Source organism: Halichoerus grypus, chromosome 3, assembly GCF_964656455.1.
Source record: "Halichoerus grypus chromosome 3, mHalGry1.hap1.1, whole genome shotgun sequence".
NCBI lineage: Eukaryota > Metazoa > Chordata > Mammalia > Carnivora > Phocidae > Halichoerus > Halichoerus grypus.
Genome location: NC_135714.1, coordinates 65,566,990 through 65,585,531, shown reverse-complemented (window position 1 = coordinate 65,585,531; position 18,542 = coordinate 65,566,990). Strand labels below are relative to the sequence as shown.

Here is an 18,542-nt window from a genome sequence, read left to right as displayed (position 1 = left end):
TCACTTTCTCTAGCTACAAAGTAGCTAATAGAGAGTTGCAAACTGAAAAAGGAGTTCCTTCTTTTGGAGTTTTGTTAATTTTATAACTGCTTGATTACCGGGATCAATAGACCGGCTGCACTATAGTAATGGCTTGTTTACTTGTCTGACTTCCTTCCTGAAGGCTGGCCTTTGTCTGATTCACCACTGTATCCTCAGCATTAAGCCTATGCCTGTTTTAGAATAGAAACTTGAAAACGTGTCAAATGAATGAATAAGTGCCTACTGTGTGCTTTCAGGGAGCTGTAAATGAAGACCTGTAAGACACAACCCTTGCCTTGGAATTTATCATGTGAAAATATCTGGTCTTTATTAGTGTTTTCCTTGTGGCATTGCGTTTTTAGAGAATGTTCAGTATTAGGCTTCTACACGTTAATTAGCTTTGGAGACATACGGATCCAGAATACATTATTGTCATTTGTCTCGGCCTTATTCGTTCACTGAGTTCATCGTTGTTTTATCTTGAGCACAGCTCCTTTTTCCCTTCTCTACTGTAGAGTTATTAATAGTAATCGGAGCTTCCCAGCGTCAGTCAGCAGGATGCCTGAAAGGGATGTTCAAAAGAGATAGGAAGGATTCATCTCCCAAGTAATTTGTATGCCAGGGAGTACCACTCCTTAGAAATCCTGTTCTTTGTAGCTGACATGGTTCACGAGAGGGCTGGCGTGGAGCAGTGAGCCACGGCAGACAGGGTAGACAGGAAGAAACTGGAGCGTACAGCTACAGCCCTTCTCCCCTACCCCGGGGCTGAACAGGTGCTAAGGGGCCAGGTAGAGGCAAGAGCTCTCTGTGGGAAGAAAGAACAAGGCAGGTAGGCAGACCAGAGCACCCAGGTGGTGACAGGGCAGTCCTGGAAGAGGGTCTAAATGCAGAAAGCAGACAGCAAAGCGTATGGGAGATGATTAAATGTCGTGGTTGAGAAGGGCAGCTTTTGAAAGCAACCCAGGTGTCCAACAATGGATGAATGGATAAGCAAAATGTGGTGTATGCATACAGCAGAATATTACTCAGCCTTAAAAAGGAAGGCAGTCCTGACACGTGCCGCAGCATAGATGAACCCCGCCGACATTACGGCAAACGAGATGAGGCAGTCACAAAAGGACGGATGCTGCATGACTCCACTTATATGAGGTTCCTAGATCAGTCAAATTCAGAGACAGAGTAGAATGATGGTTGCCAGGGGCTGGGGGGAGTGGGGAATGGGGACTTGTTTAATGGGGACAGAGTTTCAGATTTGCAAGATGAAAAGTTCCAGAGACTGGTTGAGTAACAATGTGAATGCAGTTAACATTACTGAACTGTACACTTAAAAATGGGTGATATGGTCAATTTTATGTTATGTGTATTTTGCCACAATTGAAAATTAAAAAAAAAAAAATCAGAGATGATGTGAAAGGAAAAGAGAAAGGCATCTTTGAAGACAGGCTGGTCTGAGTTCAAATCCTGGCACAGACACTGACCAGATGGGTGTCTTTGGCAAATCAGGTAACCTCTTTGAGCTTTGGTTTTCTTTCTAATATGGGAGTGACAATTATAGTACCTATACTCTTGGCTTCTTGTGAGGATTAAGTGAGATACTGTATGTAAAGCGCACGGCACTTAGAAGAGCACAGTAGTGTGAGTTTTCACCACGATTGTCGGGAGAATACGTAACACTTCCAAATATGCAAGCAGGTGGCTTGCCTTAGGATGTCTGTGTGCATTCTAAGGTCATAGAGTTCCAGATATCCAGCTTCAGATTGAAGGACATGACCTCAGTGTGTAGTGGGGCCTGTAAAGAGCAAGGTATAGCCTCATGCCAGCGTCAGCAAGTGTTTATGGAGTACATGCAAGTAGCCAGGGGCTGCTTAAAGCATAGGAATACAAAGATGTGATCCTGCGCACAGTATGGTGGATATGTTGTTATTAAGGTGAGAATCCAGTTATTTGAGTTGGGATACAGGATAGGGACTTAGTATTAGGTGTATTTCTGATGCCCAGTCAGTCATTGGAATTATGGCACACAATGTAAGAATTGGATTAACAGCTAGAGTAACTCTATGTATTAAGACTTTTCCAATTGCCAGTGACAGAAATCCCAACTCAACCTAGCTTGAGCATAAAATTTAATTGATTGCTTTACAAATGAAAAGGTAGTAGTATACATGACTTAAGGCATGGTTGGACCCAGATGTTCTAATGATGTTGGAAATCTGTCTCTGGGCAACTCTTGACTCTGCTTTCCCCTGTATTGGTGTCATCCTTAGACAGTTCTCCATGATGGTAGTGATATAGCCACTAAGGCTCCTTGGTTTATATTCTATCAACTTAACGCTCCTTCTTCCTCTTTCTTTTCCTTCCCCCCCCCTTCTTTTCCTCTCTCTTCCTGAACTGTTTCATCCAAAAAGCCAGTAAGTGGAATTTAGCAAGCTAGGGGTCTTTGCTGGGGGCAGGGTGGGAAGCTGTGGTGGCACAGAGCAGAGTGTTCGAGCCCATTGAGGGTGAGAAGGGTGTCCACGTGGGAGTGATGAATCCCATGTGGGGTAAGGAGGACATTCCAGCAGGAGGGTGGGCTTTGCAGGGCATCAGAGTCCAAGGTTGGGGGTAACCAGAGCATCCAGGGAGAAGGGCTGCTCAGTGTATTGTGTCAAAGCCTGTGTGAGGTGAGGAGAGTATTCATCCAGTACAGGTTGTTGGAGACCAGGCAGGATGAGGAGAATGCCCACAGTGGAGGGCCTGACACGGAGTGCAAGTGGGGTGAGGAGGGTGCCCATGAAAGAAGATATCTCAGAACGAGGTGTCAGAGCCTGAAAAAGGTGAGGAGGCTCTTCCTGTGGGGTGGAGGGCTTGGGAAGAGGTGTCCGAGCCCAGATGTGGTGTGGAGGGCTTTCACAGGGGAGCCAGGTTCTCAATGTGAGAGATATGTGTTACAGATAGGCAAGGGAGAAAAATAAAAGCAACCCTGTCAGACTGGATTGGAATTTGACTGTTGCTGTCTTTCTCTATGATAAGTAGGTAGTTATAGATAGATAGATGGAGAAATAAATATAAATGTAAATGTGTATGTATACGCAGTAGTGGTGTGTGTGTATGTATATACGTATATATATTTTTATCAGTATCTACCTACCTACCCACCTACCTACCTACCTATGTTTCTAGATACCATTCTTCACTAAAAGAAGCCTGGGGAAATGGATGATTGTGGGGCTGGGGCAGGGAAGGCACAAGATGAGCCTGGAATATTTTGTACATGAAAGCAAGGAAGGGCTAGAGAATGAGAGGGATCTGCCAGAAGGACTCAGGGGCAGTGTAAAGGGCTCCCCCTGGCCACACATGGGACGATGTGAGCTTCAAAATAAACAATGATAATAACAGGTTAATGCCCACTAAATTAAACCAGGGAACCGTGAGTTCCAAGTGACACAAACTGAAAGTTGATGACTATGAAGAATGGATATATGTGTAGTGTCACTGCAAAATACTAATTACAGAGAGAAAGGAATGGGGGGTGATATCTGCTAACGGAAGACTGAAGTGCTGGTGCTGGAGATGTCCCACAGTCCCTCCAGATCCACTCTCTACTTTCTTCTTCCTGCTATTCACCGGGAGGCTGATCTCTACAGACCCTCACTCCCTTGTGTTCTGGTTTCCACTTGGGTTTGCAATGATCAGCGGCAGCAGGTGATGGGAAGGTGAAGGGCTAAGTTGTCTGGCTCCTTGCTGGCTGGGCTGTAGTCTGGCAGTGGTGGGCTTCAGCACAGCCCTCTCTGATGTCTGCAGCTCTCCCTGATGGTGCAAAACCCTCCCCTGGGCCCTGTGGGGCCAGTGGTGATAATCACTTGCTACTGCTGTTAGCCTGGGGTGAGTCCCCATCCCTTACTAGTTTCCCTTAATCCTGTCTACACCTCTGTACAACATCCCTTCGTTAAACCCTCTTCAGGGTGCTCCCTGTTTCCTCCCTGAGCCTGACTGATACGGGGTTATAGCACTAATAGCAGAAAGAAGGGCAAAACAGTAACGGCAGATGTCCACAGCAACTGATGCTGATCGGCCACTGCTCCCCGATTAGAACATCCAGTCATCTCCCCCACAGGCAGGATTGGGTCCACAGCTGTCAAATGACCCAAGGTGTGGAAAGAGAATAAAATCAGAGTGGCAGTTCATTGACCAGAGAGGCATTTCGTCCCAGTCTTTTACACAGATACTCCTCTAAAAAGGAAGGACTCCTTACATTTATGTTGGAGAGTCAGATACTTTTCCTCACCTTCAGTCAAGGAGGTGGTAGCCCTATGTTATGAAAGAGTCACCGTTCAGAATGTCCTAGGCCTTTTGAATTAAACTGGCTTTGTGATTTCTTCCAAAGATGATCGAGTAAAAAAACAACCCAGAGGTCAGGGGATTATCTTCTTTCAAGACCGTGCAGTCTTGACTGCACCATTATCACTAGAAAAGTCATAAGTGGCAAACATTCTTATTTCTGGAAACTTTCCATTTCAGCCACTTCTTCTTGTGTTGTTCTGGAAAGCAAGCACAGACGAGGACACGAAGTAGACTTTCCTCATGTCACATCAGCTCAGAGGTGTCCCTTGTTCCAGTCTCTGAACATGGGGTGACACTTCTGAGTACAGCCTGCTAAAAGAGCAGGCAAGTACTCCCATGAATTATTGGGTTGCTAAGCACCCCATTTGCAGAGTGATCCCGTTAAATTACCCTGCAGCTCCAATTACAGGAACTCAGACCAGAGTCCATATTTAAGAGTGCTCCCTTGTCGGTTTCATCCTGGGGCTTAAATTGAATTCTTAATGTTAGTAGAGCAAATTAAAACATTTCCTAATTCTGCTAGAGGTAGCAGAAGAATCATATACTGGGGCCCCCTTCCCAATGTGGGCAGGGAAAATAGGTCATATTTGCTAAGAAGGGTCACTTAAATTCCCTTTTGGTTTCCATTAAAGTCCCGCATGCAATGTCCTCAGTCACAGCTGCAAACTTAGATGCCAGAGTGCTCATTTTCATAAATAGTCACATTCACCCCTCACTGTTTTCAACTTTGCAGTAACTTTCTAGAACACACTGTTTTAATTAACACTGACTTATCCGAGTTAAGGTCAGAATTCCAGATAGGCTGGAATAATTTGATTGTAGAAGAAGATTCTGGATTTCTTTTATAAAGCTTTTTCCTGCTGTTGCCTCTTTTTTAGTGTATGGGTATGTGTGTGGGGGTGGAGGGTTAGCCTTATTAGGTAGGCTATTTTCATTTAAGTGTCTTGAAGTTTATAATAAAATACCATGCAGGTGGTCCCCAAGTTAGGCACGCCTAATGTGCCTAACTTGTGAATCTGTTTTGCATTTGTAGTGCCCATTGCATAATAACCTTTCCCCAACCCACCTCACCGCAAAACTCCTCTCCTCTTCTTCCCTTCTTGCCATTTGCTGGCTCCAAAGAACAATCCTGGGGTTCTTGGCCACTGATGCCAGCTCAAGTACGAGTTGGATAAATTTCTGATCTACCATGTCTTTTCCTTGACATCCTTTCTTCCTCTTGAAGCAATTACTCATGCAATACAGTTTCTGTGTGTCCTGTGATTTTCATTGCTCTGAACTCTGCTAATGCTTTCTCAGGCAATTTTCTCATATAAATGGTATAGTGTTTAAGACCATGAATCAGACCGACAAGTTCAGGAGTTGGTTCTACCACATATCAGCAATATGACTTTGCTTTCTATGCCTCAGTCTTCTGACCTATAAAATTGAGATAATAATATAATTATACTTATTTCTTAGCCCTGTTATGAGTATCTTGTAAAACATAAGTTGGACAGTATGGTGGGGACACATTGTAAGTGCTCAAAAACGTGATTTGTTGCTGTGTGTTATTTTTATTTTAGTTTCTTCTTTATTTTTCTTTCTTGCTCTATTCTCTCTTTTCTGATTTTTACTCAGGTGTTTGAGAAAAACAAGTTTTTCCCCCTTTTGGTTATCTCCCCCCATTTCTGTGTTTTTCAAGCTGGGGCACAGGCAACAACAAGCAATAGTCCCTAAAGAGGGCTGGCCTGGGCGAACTCTACTTTGTTCTTCTGCTACTCTTCACCACTTACTAGTCCTGAGTGAGCCCCATTCATAGCTGCTGAAGATCAGAGAAATGCCGGGGATGCACTTAAATCAAGAAAAGCGAAACAATCTGCTTGGGTGGGGAAGGTGAGGGCATCAGATATATTAGCAGTGAATACCGTATCTTAAAATTTCTAACAAGGCTCTTCAGAATTCTGGGATTTCTACCTTAGTCCCCATCCTCTTCAAATTAAATCTGCTTTTGGATTCATACAATTTTTCAAGATAATGTTAATGGAAAAAACAAAATGGTTTCTTAATTGATTTTATTATTTTTCTTATTTGTATAATTGTTACTATTGTGATAGTATATTTTTTTATTGAAATTGCATAGCATCTTAGTTATATTCAACATTAAATAGGCCTTTGTGTTGTAGTCTATAAAATTATTTCTATGGGGAAAATGAGTTTTAAGTCCTTAATACCTAACTAATGAAAGAAATTTTTAGAAGGTTACAAGTTTGTAAATGGAGGACCGCATGTATAGTATAATATGTGTAATGCAGGTGATCTTTTACTAGGCCCAACCACCATTCTGTCTAGATAAGACATTTACCAGGGGAGATGCAAGAACTCATTTAATGTCAAATGAAAATGTTATTTCTCTGGAATTGGATTGGCTTTTATATTAGTCAGGGTTCTCCAGAGAAGTAGAACCAATAGGATATAAACACACACACACACACACACAGACAGAGAGAGAGAGAGAGAGAGAGAGAGAGAGAGATTGACTTATTAAAGAAATTGGCTCATGCAGTTTTGGAATCCAAAAAATCCCACGATCTGCTATCTGCAAGATGGAAAACCAGGAAAGCTGGTGATAGAGGTGAGTTCAGGTTTGAAGGCCCAAGAACTGGGGGACCACTGGTGGAAGGTCTGAGAACCATGGCTCCAGTGTCTGAGGACACAAAACGATGGATATCCCAGCTCACGAAAAGAGACATAATTTGTCCTTCCTTCTCCTTTTTGTTTTATTTGGGTGCCCAAAGGATTGGAAGATGCCCCCTCCCCCTCCCACTGGTGAGGGTGGATCTCTTCTCAGTCAACTGAATGAAATGCTAATCTCTTCTACAAATACCCACACAGATACACCCAGAAATAATATTTTACCAGCTATCTGGACATCTCCTAGCCCTGTCAAATTGACACGTAAAATTAAACATCACAACTTTTAATCAATCCCCTTTGTAAGTGGAAGTCTTATCCTTTAGTTCAGGTTTACTCTCATGACTGAGTTGAGTATGAAGGCTATAATCATGGAGGTGTATTGCATTGAATATGATATTGAAACCCAATTTCTAAATTCCTAAAAATATAAACAAACACAGAATTTGTTTGCTCATGTTTTTAAATTGGAGAGGTTGAAGAACTGTTGCAGATTTACTTTTGGACTAGTTTGAGTAATTTACCAACATTCAGCCTGTTTCCATTATCCTTGCCCACCCACTGGTTCAATCAAATTAAGAATTTTAACACCAGGCATTTAAAAGGGAAAGGAAAAAGAGATTCATGCATTTGGATTCTTCAAAGAGAAAATGAGAGAGAATTCATGCCAATTTCTGTATTTTCTTACTTCTCATCCCAAGTTACTGCTGTCCTTGGCAGGCAAGTCATCCTCAAATTGTAGATTGTGTACCATATATCTATTTGAATTCCCTGGGGTGCTCATTAACATGCACAGTCCTGGGGGCCACCCAGACTTTCTGAGTTGGAATTTCTGGAGTTGGGGTTTGGCAAATTGCATGGTTAACAGTCCCCAAAATGGTCTTTATGAACTCTGAGGTTTGAGAACCACTGATGCAGACATTCTGCCTTAGGATGTATATGGTTGACAATGAATGTGATGTTAATGACCCCTTTTGAGTCAGGATTTGGTTTTGCTGGACCTCCATTTTTTAGATTTTTGTCATCTTCCTTGTCTTTACATGGTTTGCTCTGTTCATGAGTGTTGTCTGTGTCTTAATCTATTCTTCTTATAAGTACCTCAGTCATATAGGATTAGGGCCCACCCACTGAACGTCATTTTATCTGATTTACCTCTTTAAAGGCCCTGTCTCCAAATACAGTCACATTCTAAGGCACTGAGAGTTGGGACTTCAACATGTGAATTTGGAGGGAGGCAATTCAGCCCATAATAGTCTAGATGGATTTCAAAACACTATATAAATAAGTGTAAGATGAACACTACCGATTTATGATCAAGTTCCCTCCCCATTCTGGCTCCTGGCCATTGGAAGGAAGCTTATTGCTGATTAGTCTCTATGTCTCCCTCCTCTAAGGCAGCAGGAAGAAGGTGGGGACAATGACAACTTGCTTTTCCTTGGCTCTCTTCCTCTGAAGCTCCATTTCCTTGACTGTAGGAGAGTCTAATTACTATTGACTCAGCTGCTTTAATGACTGAGAATGGTGGTTTTTGAAGGAAATATGAAGCCAAAAGTCTCTTCATAAGTAATTCTAAGATGGCCTTTCCTTTTATTTTTTTTTTTTTTAACTGGACGACATCTGCACTGATCGTGCAAGAGCAGTGGTGGCTGAAACTGTGGGTGCCTCAGCAGGAATTGAGGCGGTGGCACCAAGCTGTACCTGTAGTCATTATATGCCTGCCCCACTGTGCATTTCACCGAAGGAAAGAAAATGCCAGTTCCCCTTAAAAATGCCCTTGCTGGTAAAAATGATTAGGTTTGCTAAATTTCAACCTTTGAGTATCCCTTTTTTTAGTAATATAGATGACAAATGGGAGGTATGCATAAAAGCACTTCTGCACACAAACTTGTGGTGGCTATTTTGAAGAAAAGCAGGATTATAGGATTGAATTGTGAGCCAAATTAGCCTCTTTTTTTTACCCCCATGAAATACCATTTTAACTTCAAAGAACAAGTGATAGATGAACTGTGGTTATTCAGACTCATGTAGCTGGCAGACGTGTTCACAGAAATGAATGAAGTGAGCCTGTCACTTTGTGAAAAGCGACTGACAGTGTTTGTTGCCCATGATAGAATTCAAGCTTTCAAGTGAAAATTGGAATTTTGGAAAACTTCTATCTGTTACTGTGAACGTGATAGCTTACCAACATTTGAAGATTTTTCTAGTGAGGTTGGTGATTAACAAATGTGATTTTTTTTCATATTATGTAATGAAATGTGTCAATATTTGGGAAGCCAGCATAATTCATGGAACCACTATTTGCCAAATGACCAATGCATGATGCTACAAAATCATGTGTGTGTGTGGGGGGGGAAGATCTATTCAAAGTGTGAGGTAGACCAACACATTTTTATGTAGCAGTTTATTATGATTTCAGATTCTCATTGCAACCAACATTTAAGAAACTCTAATTGTCAAGTTTTGCCATATTATCAGAGAAGAACATTCACAATTATCTGAAAGGATTATTACAAATGCTCTTTCCCTTTTCAACCACATATCTCAGTGAGGCTGAGTTTTCATTTACTTCAACCAAAATATATCGAAGTAGATTAAATGCAGAAGCAAATATGAGGATCTAGCTGTCTTCTATATAAACTAAACATTAGAGATTTGCAAAAATATAAAAACATGCCATTTTCTGACTAATTTTTTGTGTTTAGGGATATATATGAAAAACATAAATGTATTTTATGTAACATGGAATGGGTTTATCATTGCTATTTTAAAATGAATTGATAAATACCTATTTAGAAAAATTTCTCAGTTCCAATTTCTAATACAACGTATACCTATGCATATAACCCAATTAAAAAAGGCTTTTTGGGAGCCCCAGTAATTTTTAAGAGTGTAAAGGGATCCTGAGATCCAATAGTTTGAGGATACCGAATTAGACATTTTTCTAGCTGTGTTGTGGTAATTGGTTTAGAGTTAACTTTGATTCATGGTACACTTGGAAACAAATATATTCACTATCTGAATGCTAAACATAGTTTGACTTTTGCTTTTTTCTCATTGGGAGAAAAATCATATTGGTATTCTATACCAAACTATGCTCATGCATAGAGTAATGCCTGTTTTACCTTTCCTAATTCCAAATAAGGTTAGATAATCATGAACAAATTGGAAAACAAAAAGCCTTCTATATAAACTAATGTTTTTGAGAGCTTTGTTTCAGTCTAATGAAGATGTATTGAAATTAGCAGAGATTAAATTCTGCCCTATAGAAATGCAGTGGGAAATCTTGCCATAAATGTGCTTTTTTCCTCATTCTGCTCCTATTTTGTCTTTTTCCATTTTACAGAGCCTTTGTTTCCCTCTTCTCCTTCTCATCTTTCTTTCAGACCTTTTCTTTTATTCATTTCTCCCCCTTTTCCCTCTGTCTTATTATAGCTGGAGGTAATTTCTCCTGTGCTGCAGTGTGTGGTTTCTGCGGTGTCCTCTAAGAAAGCTGCTGAATCAGTAAGTATGAGCAAGGCATTGACAAAGCGTAGGTGCGTCTTTACATTCTCAGCTCTAGGACTTCAGCAGTCTTCTGTTCCGTATGTAAAATTCAACACTGGAGTCTATAGCTGTGCTTCCATTCTTAGATTTCTGGAGGCTGTGAAGGAAAGATAGGGAAAAGGATTTTAACTTAAGACTTCCGCCTTCTAGAAGAAATGACTTCAAAATAGGTCCTACTGTATACTGTGTTCTTCATAGATTTCTTTCTCATTTTTCCTCTAGTCCAAAAGTCACTCCCGAGTTGGCCTGAAATCAAGCACGAAGCAAAAGGTATGTTTTCTTCCCCTCTACATTGTTCCTTTAAAATATCATTATTTTGGCGGATGCTTTTATTTTTTTCAAAGAGAATGACTTGTTTTGGGAAGGTAAGGATACTCCCAGAAATAAGGCATTTTGGGATTTTCATTTACTTTGCTTCTACAATAGCAAAACTGAAATGGGAGAAGAAATCCTTGAAATGAAATGGAACGAGAGAGATTCTGGAAACCCAGTGACAGAAGCTGAGAATTTCCCAGGGCTTACGAGCAATTCTGAAAGCAAGGTCAGAAGATAATGTACCAGATTCAGTTCTCTTATTTTTTAAGCCCTTTACTTTTTAAGTAAAGGAATTTGCTTCTATCTCAGTTCCTGTTTTCACTAAACTTTATTCTCTCAGGATCTGCTATGGAGAATGACCCTCACCTATGACCCATGGTGAATTGGCTAAAACATGAGCTCTGAGTTAGAAAGAATTGGTTTCAATTCCTGGTTCTGTTACTTTACTAGCTATGTGACCTTGGACATATTTGTACCAAGAAGTTGATTGTACCTACTAGAGTAGTATATTTTAAGGATAAAATGGGATGAGATAACATTTGTGACAACACTTATATCCTAATGCCTAGCACAAAATAGGCACTTCATTTTTAAAATCCTATATTATTTCATTGGTCCTTTAGATACACAGAACAATAGAAAATTTGAAATTCCAAAATCTTAATCCCCAGATAGACACAGACACACACGCACACATTTACATATATTTAAATTATGTTAATTCCTGGTGACACACAGGGCAGTGATATAAATAGATTTATTAGAATTTGGAGAAGCTCCTGTTAAAAAATTATTATTCTTTTTTTTTTTTAAAGATTTTATTTATTTATTTGACAGAGAGAGACACAGCGAGAGAGGAAACACAAGCAGGGGGAGTGGGAGAGGGAGAAGCAGGCTTCCCGCTGAGGAGGGAGCCCAATGCAGGGCTCGATCCCAGGACCCTGGGACCATGACCTGAACCGAGGGCAGACGCTTAACGACTGAGCCACCCAGGCGCCCCAAAAAATTATTATTCTAATGTCGATGTTTGAGCCTGTTGGAGTACTTGCCTAACCTTTTAGGATAATGGACGTATTAACTAGGAATACCTTTCTTGATGTCAATTGTTAGAGAAAAAAACACTTCAAGAATGCAAAGCATCTAAGAGGTGCTTAAGGAGTTTAAAAGAGGTAACATCTGTGAAAGCTCTAAGCCCAGTGCCTAAGAACATAGGAGCTATTTTTATTAGCGGAACATCATATTGTTTGGGAAGAAGATGGGCAGACACGGGTTCCAGCCCCGCTTCAAACTTACCAGCTCATAACAGCGAACACCCGTAGAGCAAACACTGCTCCAGGAACAGTTATGAGCACTTATTTATTTATTTTATTTTTTTTTTTTTAAAAGATTTTTATTTACTTAACACAGAGAGAGAGAGGGAGAGAGCAAGCACAAGCAGGGGGAGCAGCAGAGGGAGAGGGAGAAGCAGGCTTCCCGCTGAGCAGGGAGCCCGATGTGGGGCTCAATCCCAGGACCCCGGGATCATGACCTGAGCCGAAGGCAGATGCTTAACCGACTGAGCCATCCAGGCGCCCCTATGAGCACTTATTTAATCCTCTCTATAGCCCTCTGACATAGGTGTGCCTGTGTCCCCAGGGTCTGTCGGCAGAATGAAATTACACCAATAATTTAAACAGAGGCAATTTAATGTGAAGAACTGTTAACTAGTTGTAAAGTTAACTAGGTAACGGAAAGAGTCAGAAGCATATGGGCGGGTGTAGCAATTACCAGGAAGCAGGTCTCACCCCCAGGGCTGAGGGATCAAGGGAAAGAGATGGGATTATGAAAACTTCTTAGATACTTCGAGGAAGGGCCCCAACTGAGGCGTTGAAATTCAGACGTCTGAAGAGAGGGTGCCGGCCAGCACGCTGTGAGGCAGATTCTGCACGTGCCCGCGATGTACAGCTTGGATTTGGGGGCTCTGCAGGAAGGAGAGAAGGGTGGTGGTGCTGAGGTGAGGCCCAGAGGAAGCACGCCTGGAGGAACAAGTTCCTTCTTGTTCCCCCGGCTCTGCAGCCCCTCTAGCGCTTCACAACTAAGCAGAAGCCAGCTGACTACGCAGGAATGTGTCTCTCAGAGTCCCAGGCCTAGATCACAGAGCAGGTGACAGAAAGATGGGTTTGGAGATGAGAGATAGTAATTTAGCAACTGGTACAATTCTTAGCTCCCTTTCTAGATGAGGAAACTGAGACAGATGTGTTAAGCTCTGTTTGCCCAGTGCTATGGTCTGACTATTTGTGTGCCCTCAAATTCAAATCCTAGCTCTTACAGGTGATGGTATTAGGAGGTGGGACCTTTGGGAGGTTCTTGGGTCCTGAGGGCAGAGCCCTCATGAATAGGATTAATGCTTTTATGGAAGAGACCCCACGGAGCTTCCTTAGTCCGTGACAGTGAGATGTGTGCAACCCCCACCTGACCATGTTGGCACCCTGATGTGAGGCTTCCGGCCTCCAGAACCGTGAGAAATAAATTCTGTTGTTCATAAGCTACTTGGTCTGTTGTTTTTTGTTATAGCCACCCGAATGTACTAAGACACCCATCTAGGGTGAGGCAGGGTCAGAAATGAAGCCCAGCCAACCTGGCTCCAAAGTTTATGCTCTTAACCTCTTGAACAAGTGACCAGACACAGGGACTGAGTGGGAGAGATTGGGAGGCAGCAGCACTGGGAAGTTCCTAGGCCCCTGGCGGGAGGTCATAAGATGTTTGTGTGCAGGGATGTGAGAGTTAAGGGCTCCAGGCCGGGTGCTCTCATGCTCTATGGGCCCTTTTGCTCTTGCATGGTCGATAGATTGGGAGACAGGACCTGGCACAGGCAGGGCCTTAGAGCCTTAGAAATCGCTAACCGAGAAAGGATCAGGACCCTCCCGTGTAAATCAGGCTGTTTTTATGCTTTATTTCCTCTCTGTGTTTACTTTCTGTTTGCTTAAAAGTGCCAAGTATCCTGGTATTCCCAAAGAACTGAGGGAATGGCTTTATATATGAGTTTTGGTCAGAACTTTAAGGGGAAGCTGACCTGCAGGCTAGCATGGTAGCTGTTCATTTGGCAAATGAATATTCTATTGCCCCAGTGTAGAATTTCAGTGAGCGAGTCTGAAATAAATAGAAAGCTCTTTTGTCCCCTTTCCACAAAACTTACCTTCTACTCCCCAAGTATCTTTTCAAGATTCATAATCATATTGGTAGTAAAAATAACATACAATCAATGTTCTGGTTGCTTTGCAAATATTCAGTGGTTGCACTGCTTTCATTCGATTTTATTTATTTATTTATTTATTTATTTATTTTTAAATATTTTATTAATTTATTTGACAGAGAGAGAGGTAGCGAGAGCAGGAACACAAGCAGGGGGAGTGGGAGCGGGAGAAGCAGGCTTCCTGCTGGGCAGGGAGCCTGATGTGGGGCTTGATCCCAGGGCCCTGGGATCATGACCTGAGCCGAAGGCAGACGCTTAACGACTGAGCCACCCAGGTGCCCCTTCATTCGATTTTAATCAGAAAGAAAATTGAACTGCCAAAGCCTACAGTAACGGAGTGTTTTAAGTATTCTGTCTCCTGCCCAAACATTTCTCTGGTGTTCAGAGATCTTAAGTTTACAACGTATATCCTTTCTTCTATTAAAACCATCTTTTCAGATCTGATAAATAAATTCACAGTAAGTTACACTTGAATTATATGGCTTAAAGTCTAATCTCTCCTAAGAGTGTTTGCATTTTAATAGGTGACAGAGCTAATGAAAGGGTGGAATTTCTGGCATTAGCAAGCAGGGGACAATTTTGGGTTGGTAGAAAGATCTTATCCTTTCTCCTAAAATGATATCGTTTACCTGTAAGATCGATTCTGGAGGAAATATTAACTGATTAGATGACCTAGGGTCACGAATGTATCTAGTGGGTAGGGAGTCAGTGCTCCAATTTGAAGCACCGAGGTTGGCATTTTGCTACTCAGCCCATGATCATCTCCTTCCTCCCACTCCATTCCCTGCCAACTTCCTTATTAATGAGTGTAATATCCCTTTTTCCCATGCAACTATAAGCTCTCCTCCAAACAAAAATTGTGTTTTGTTAATATTTGTGCCTTTCCTCTACCCCCTTCTTTGTGGCACCTAATATCTGAGAGCTTCCTAAATGTTGATAAGTGTATTGAAAAAACAGCCCATACTCTAAACCGTGTTATGGACAATAATAGAGCCCAGTATTAGTCTCAGGTCCCTGGAGAAGTAGCTTATAGTTTTTCCTGCTAAAGACTAAAAAAGGCTCTTGCACATTTCCTGTGGTATTATTTTCATTTTCTAACTCTACCGTTAGTCTCCATCAGCAGTGTTCTTTTGCCCTTCTGCACCCTCCATTCAATTCCCGCCCCCCATGCACAGCCTCTGCCACTATCAGCATCCTGCCCCAGACTGGTACATCTGTTACACTGATGAACCTACACTGATGCTTCATTATCACCTGAAGTCCATAGTTTACATTAGGGTTTACTCTTGGTGTTTAACATTCTGTGGGTTTCAAACAGTGTATGACATGCATCTGCCATTATAGTATTATACCCAATAGTTTCACTGTCCTAAAAGTCCTCTGTGCTTCCCCTGTTCTAGTCTCTGCTCCCAACCTCTGGCAGCTACTGATCTTTTCAGTCTCCACTGTTTTGCCCTGTCCAGAATGTCCCATTGTTGGAATCATACAATATGTAGCCTTTTCAGACTGGCTTCTTTCACTTTATAATATGCATTTAATGTTCTTCCATGTCTTTTCATGTCCTGATAGCTTATTTGATTTTAGCGCTGAACACCAGTAGTCCATTGTCTGGATGTACCACAGTTTGTTTATCCATTCATCTACTGAAGGACACTTGGTTGCTTCCAAGGTTTGGCAATTACGAATAAAGCTGCTATGAACATTCATGTGTGGGTTTTTGCATGAACAAATTGTCTTCCATTCATTTGGATAAATACCGAGGAGTGTGATTGCTGGATCAGTTTTTCTTTTTTCTTTTCTTCCTCCCAAATGACTCACAGCCTTTGCTTGATTGTCTTCAAATTTCTATATCAATTTGTGTGTTTTCTCAAGTGTCCTTCCTGTTCTTGGCTGTGTATTTCCTGCATGGAGCCTCCTGAGTCCCTGAGAATGATCTATGCCCCACTTGGAAGAATGTAAGGAAAGAGACACACTATGTAACAATAGTACAAAGAAGTTTTTAATGGAATAGCTAGATTTGGGCAAGTTAAGAAGTAAAAACCAGAAGATGAGCGTCTTAAGAGTTAAAATTCTGTCTGCTCATGTGTTTCCGCTGGCATCAGAGAGAGTCATTTGGGCCCTTTACATAGCTGTGAGGATCTGAACAATGAATCTAGCTTAAGGGACATTAAAAGTCACTGCTTTCTAGTAGTGGCAATTCCCCTTGAAGGTCCTGGCAGGAGATGGAAAGGAAATCAGACTCCTTGAAGTGGAGTCCATATTATCTTTCATCTGTGTTATCTTTTCATGGCCTATGAAAGATGCCCAGTGGCTTTCTGGAAGATGCAGCCCAAATGAAAAATGACAAAACAAGCAAGATGAATTTAAAAGAGATGGAGATCATCTCTATAGAGTACAACAATAGGGATTCTAAGAGAGCCTACTATTTTTTCCAGAAAAACAAAAACAAAAGTAAAAGACACCTGAATTAGCATTTCTATGTTTTGCTTTTTAAAAATGCTATTTTACTTTTCTAGAAAGAGGGAAGTTTTTCAGACAAATATTGTTCAAAGGATCAATGGCTGTGAATCACACACACTGACAGTAACTTTTACAGTTATCTCATTTCTGAATTGTATCCTTAAAAGACCCGGAAGGACAAACTGGGCATTTCAGCAATGTAGGTCAAATTCTATTGCCATGAGCTCCAGGGGACTGTCTGTCCAGTGCTTTTTCCCCCTCTTGGACTTTTGTTATATTGAATAGTATTTGGAAAATAGGAGCCTTAGGCTGTGGCTCTGAAAGTGTGTCATGGACTTTTAATGTGATGGCATTTATTAAATGGGTATTAGAGTCATTTCACTTTTCATCTTATTCCTTTTTTCCCCCCTTGCCTTGGTTGAGAGCAATCTAAGTCTAACCAAAGTTTGTAGTCCCTCCATGTCTCAGTCCTCTGTGGCTCAGGCCAAAGGTCTCCTTCATTCCTGTCTTCTCTCCCTTAATTTTCCAATACCCTGAGACATTCCAAAGATAGAATGCATGCTCAGACTTGCTAAAGTTATAGCCTAGTATCTCTAACTCAAAAGAGTTGGCTTTAAGGGTGGTTTAGGCCTATAATTTTAAGCATTCATTTAATCAAAGAACAAATGTATTTGTATAAAGGCTATGGGAGATGAGGCCCGACCTGGATTGCTCAAAGCCTCTGCCATATATTTCTGGAGCAAATGAGAAATAATAATGCCTCCAAGTACAGCTCTCCTTGTTAAATGTTAAATATGGTCACTGCCCAATTCCTCTGTGGTTCTCTGAATTTCAGTAGGTCTCTTCAAGCTGGTCCTCTAATGGGCTTTTCTAGCCTGAATTCAACCCAGTGTTTCAGGATGACAGTCTCTCTACAAGGGACTACCAATGAGCTTAAACCTGGAAGCAGGAGGAGACTATGTGGGGGTTATACTGGGAAATGTCATAAAGGGTCCATAAAGCAATCCAAATGCAATGCAATTTCTTCTCTTAATTGAAGGGAATATGACCTCTGAAAAATTCATGGCACTTCATCTCAGAATTGGTCTGGATACCCTTGTGTCCAGACTGTTCTGGAGTAAAAACTTTGATTTTGTATCCACAGCTTTCTCTAAGTGGTCTTTTATTTTAGATTAACTGAAACAAAGAAGGTATTTTGATTTGTATAAATTTAAAATCTTCCATGGTCCAGAAATGCTCTAGATAGGATTTCAGAAGGAAAAAATGAAGATGTATCTCTGTTTCCTCTTTTCTTATAACAAAGACAATTCTCTATGCAGAGATTGGGTATTCACAGTTCTGTATGTTTTGTTTTGTCCATTTAAGTGATTTTTTTTATTTGAGCATAGTTAGCACACAATGTTACATTAGTTTCAGGTGTACGACTCAGTGATCTGACAAGTTTATACCTGATGCTATGTTCACTACGAGTGTAGCTACCATCTGTACCGTTAACATCGCTATCACAATGTTATTTACTGTATTCCTTATGTTCTGCTTTTTATTCCCATGACTTATTCATTCCAAACCTGGACTCCTGTACCTCCCAATCCCCTTCACCCATTTTTCTCAACCCTCTACCCACCTCACCTCTGGAAACCATCAGTTTTTTTCTCTGTATTTATAGCTCTGATTCTGCTTTTTGTTTGCTTATTCATTTTTTTTTTTAAGATTCCATTTGTGAGTGGAATCATATGGTATTTGTCTTTCTCGATCTGACTTATTTCACTTAGCATTATACCCTCTAGGTCCATCATGTTTTGTCTGGGAAACTCTCTCCTTCAAATCTGAATGATAACCTTCTGAGTATGTTTGGTTGTAGGTTTTTCCCTTTCAGCACTTTGAATATATCATGCCACTCTCTTCTGGCTTGCAAAGTTTCTGCTAAAAAGTCACCTGGTAGCCTTACAGGTTTTCCCTTCTAGGTAACTTTTTGTCT

The 18,542-nt window shown here is 41.3% G+C and overlaps 1 protein-coding gene across 4 annotated transcripts in view; it reads left to right on the top strand.

The window, feature by feature from the left end:
• The window catches only part of RASGEF1B (RasGEF domain family member 1B), a 632,901-nt gene that overhangs the window by 169,831 nt on the left and 444,528 nt on the right, over positions 1-18,542 (top strand). For all 4 annotated transcript variants that reach the window (XM_078068829.1, XM_036070550.2, XM_036070549.2 and 1 more), the window contains one exon: positions 10,780-10,827. Coding sequence is in view for 1 of the 4 variants with exons in the window: in XM_036070550.2 (XP_035926443.1) it covers positions 10,780-10,827 (48 nt within the window). In the remaining 3 variants the exon portion in view is untranslated. The remainder of the gene's footprint in view (positions 1-10,779; positions 10,828-18,542) is intronic.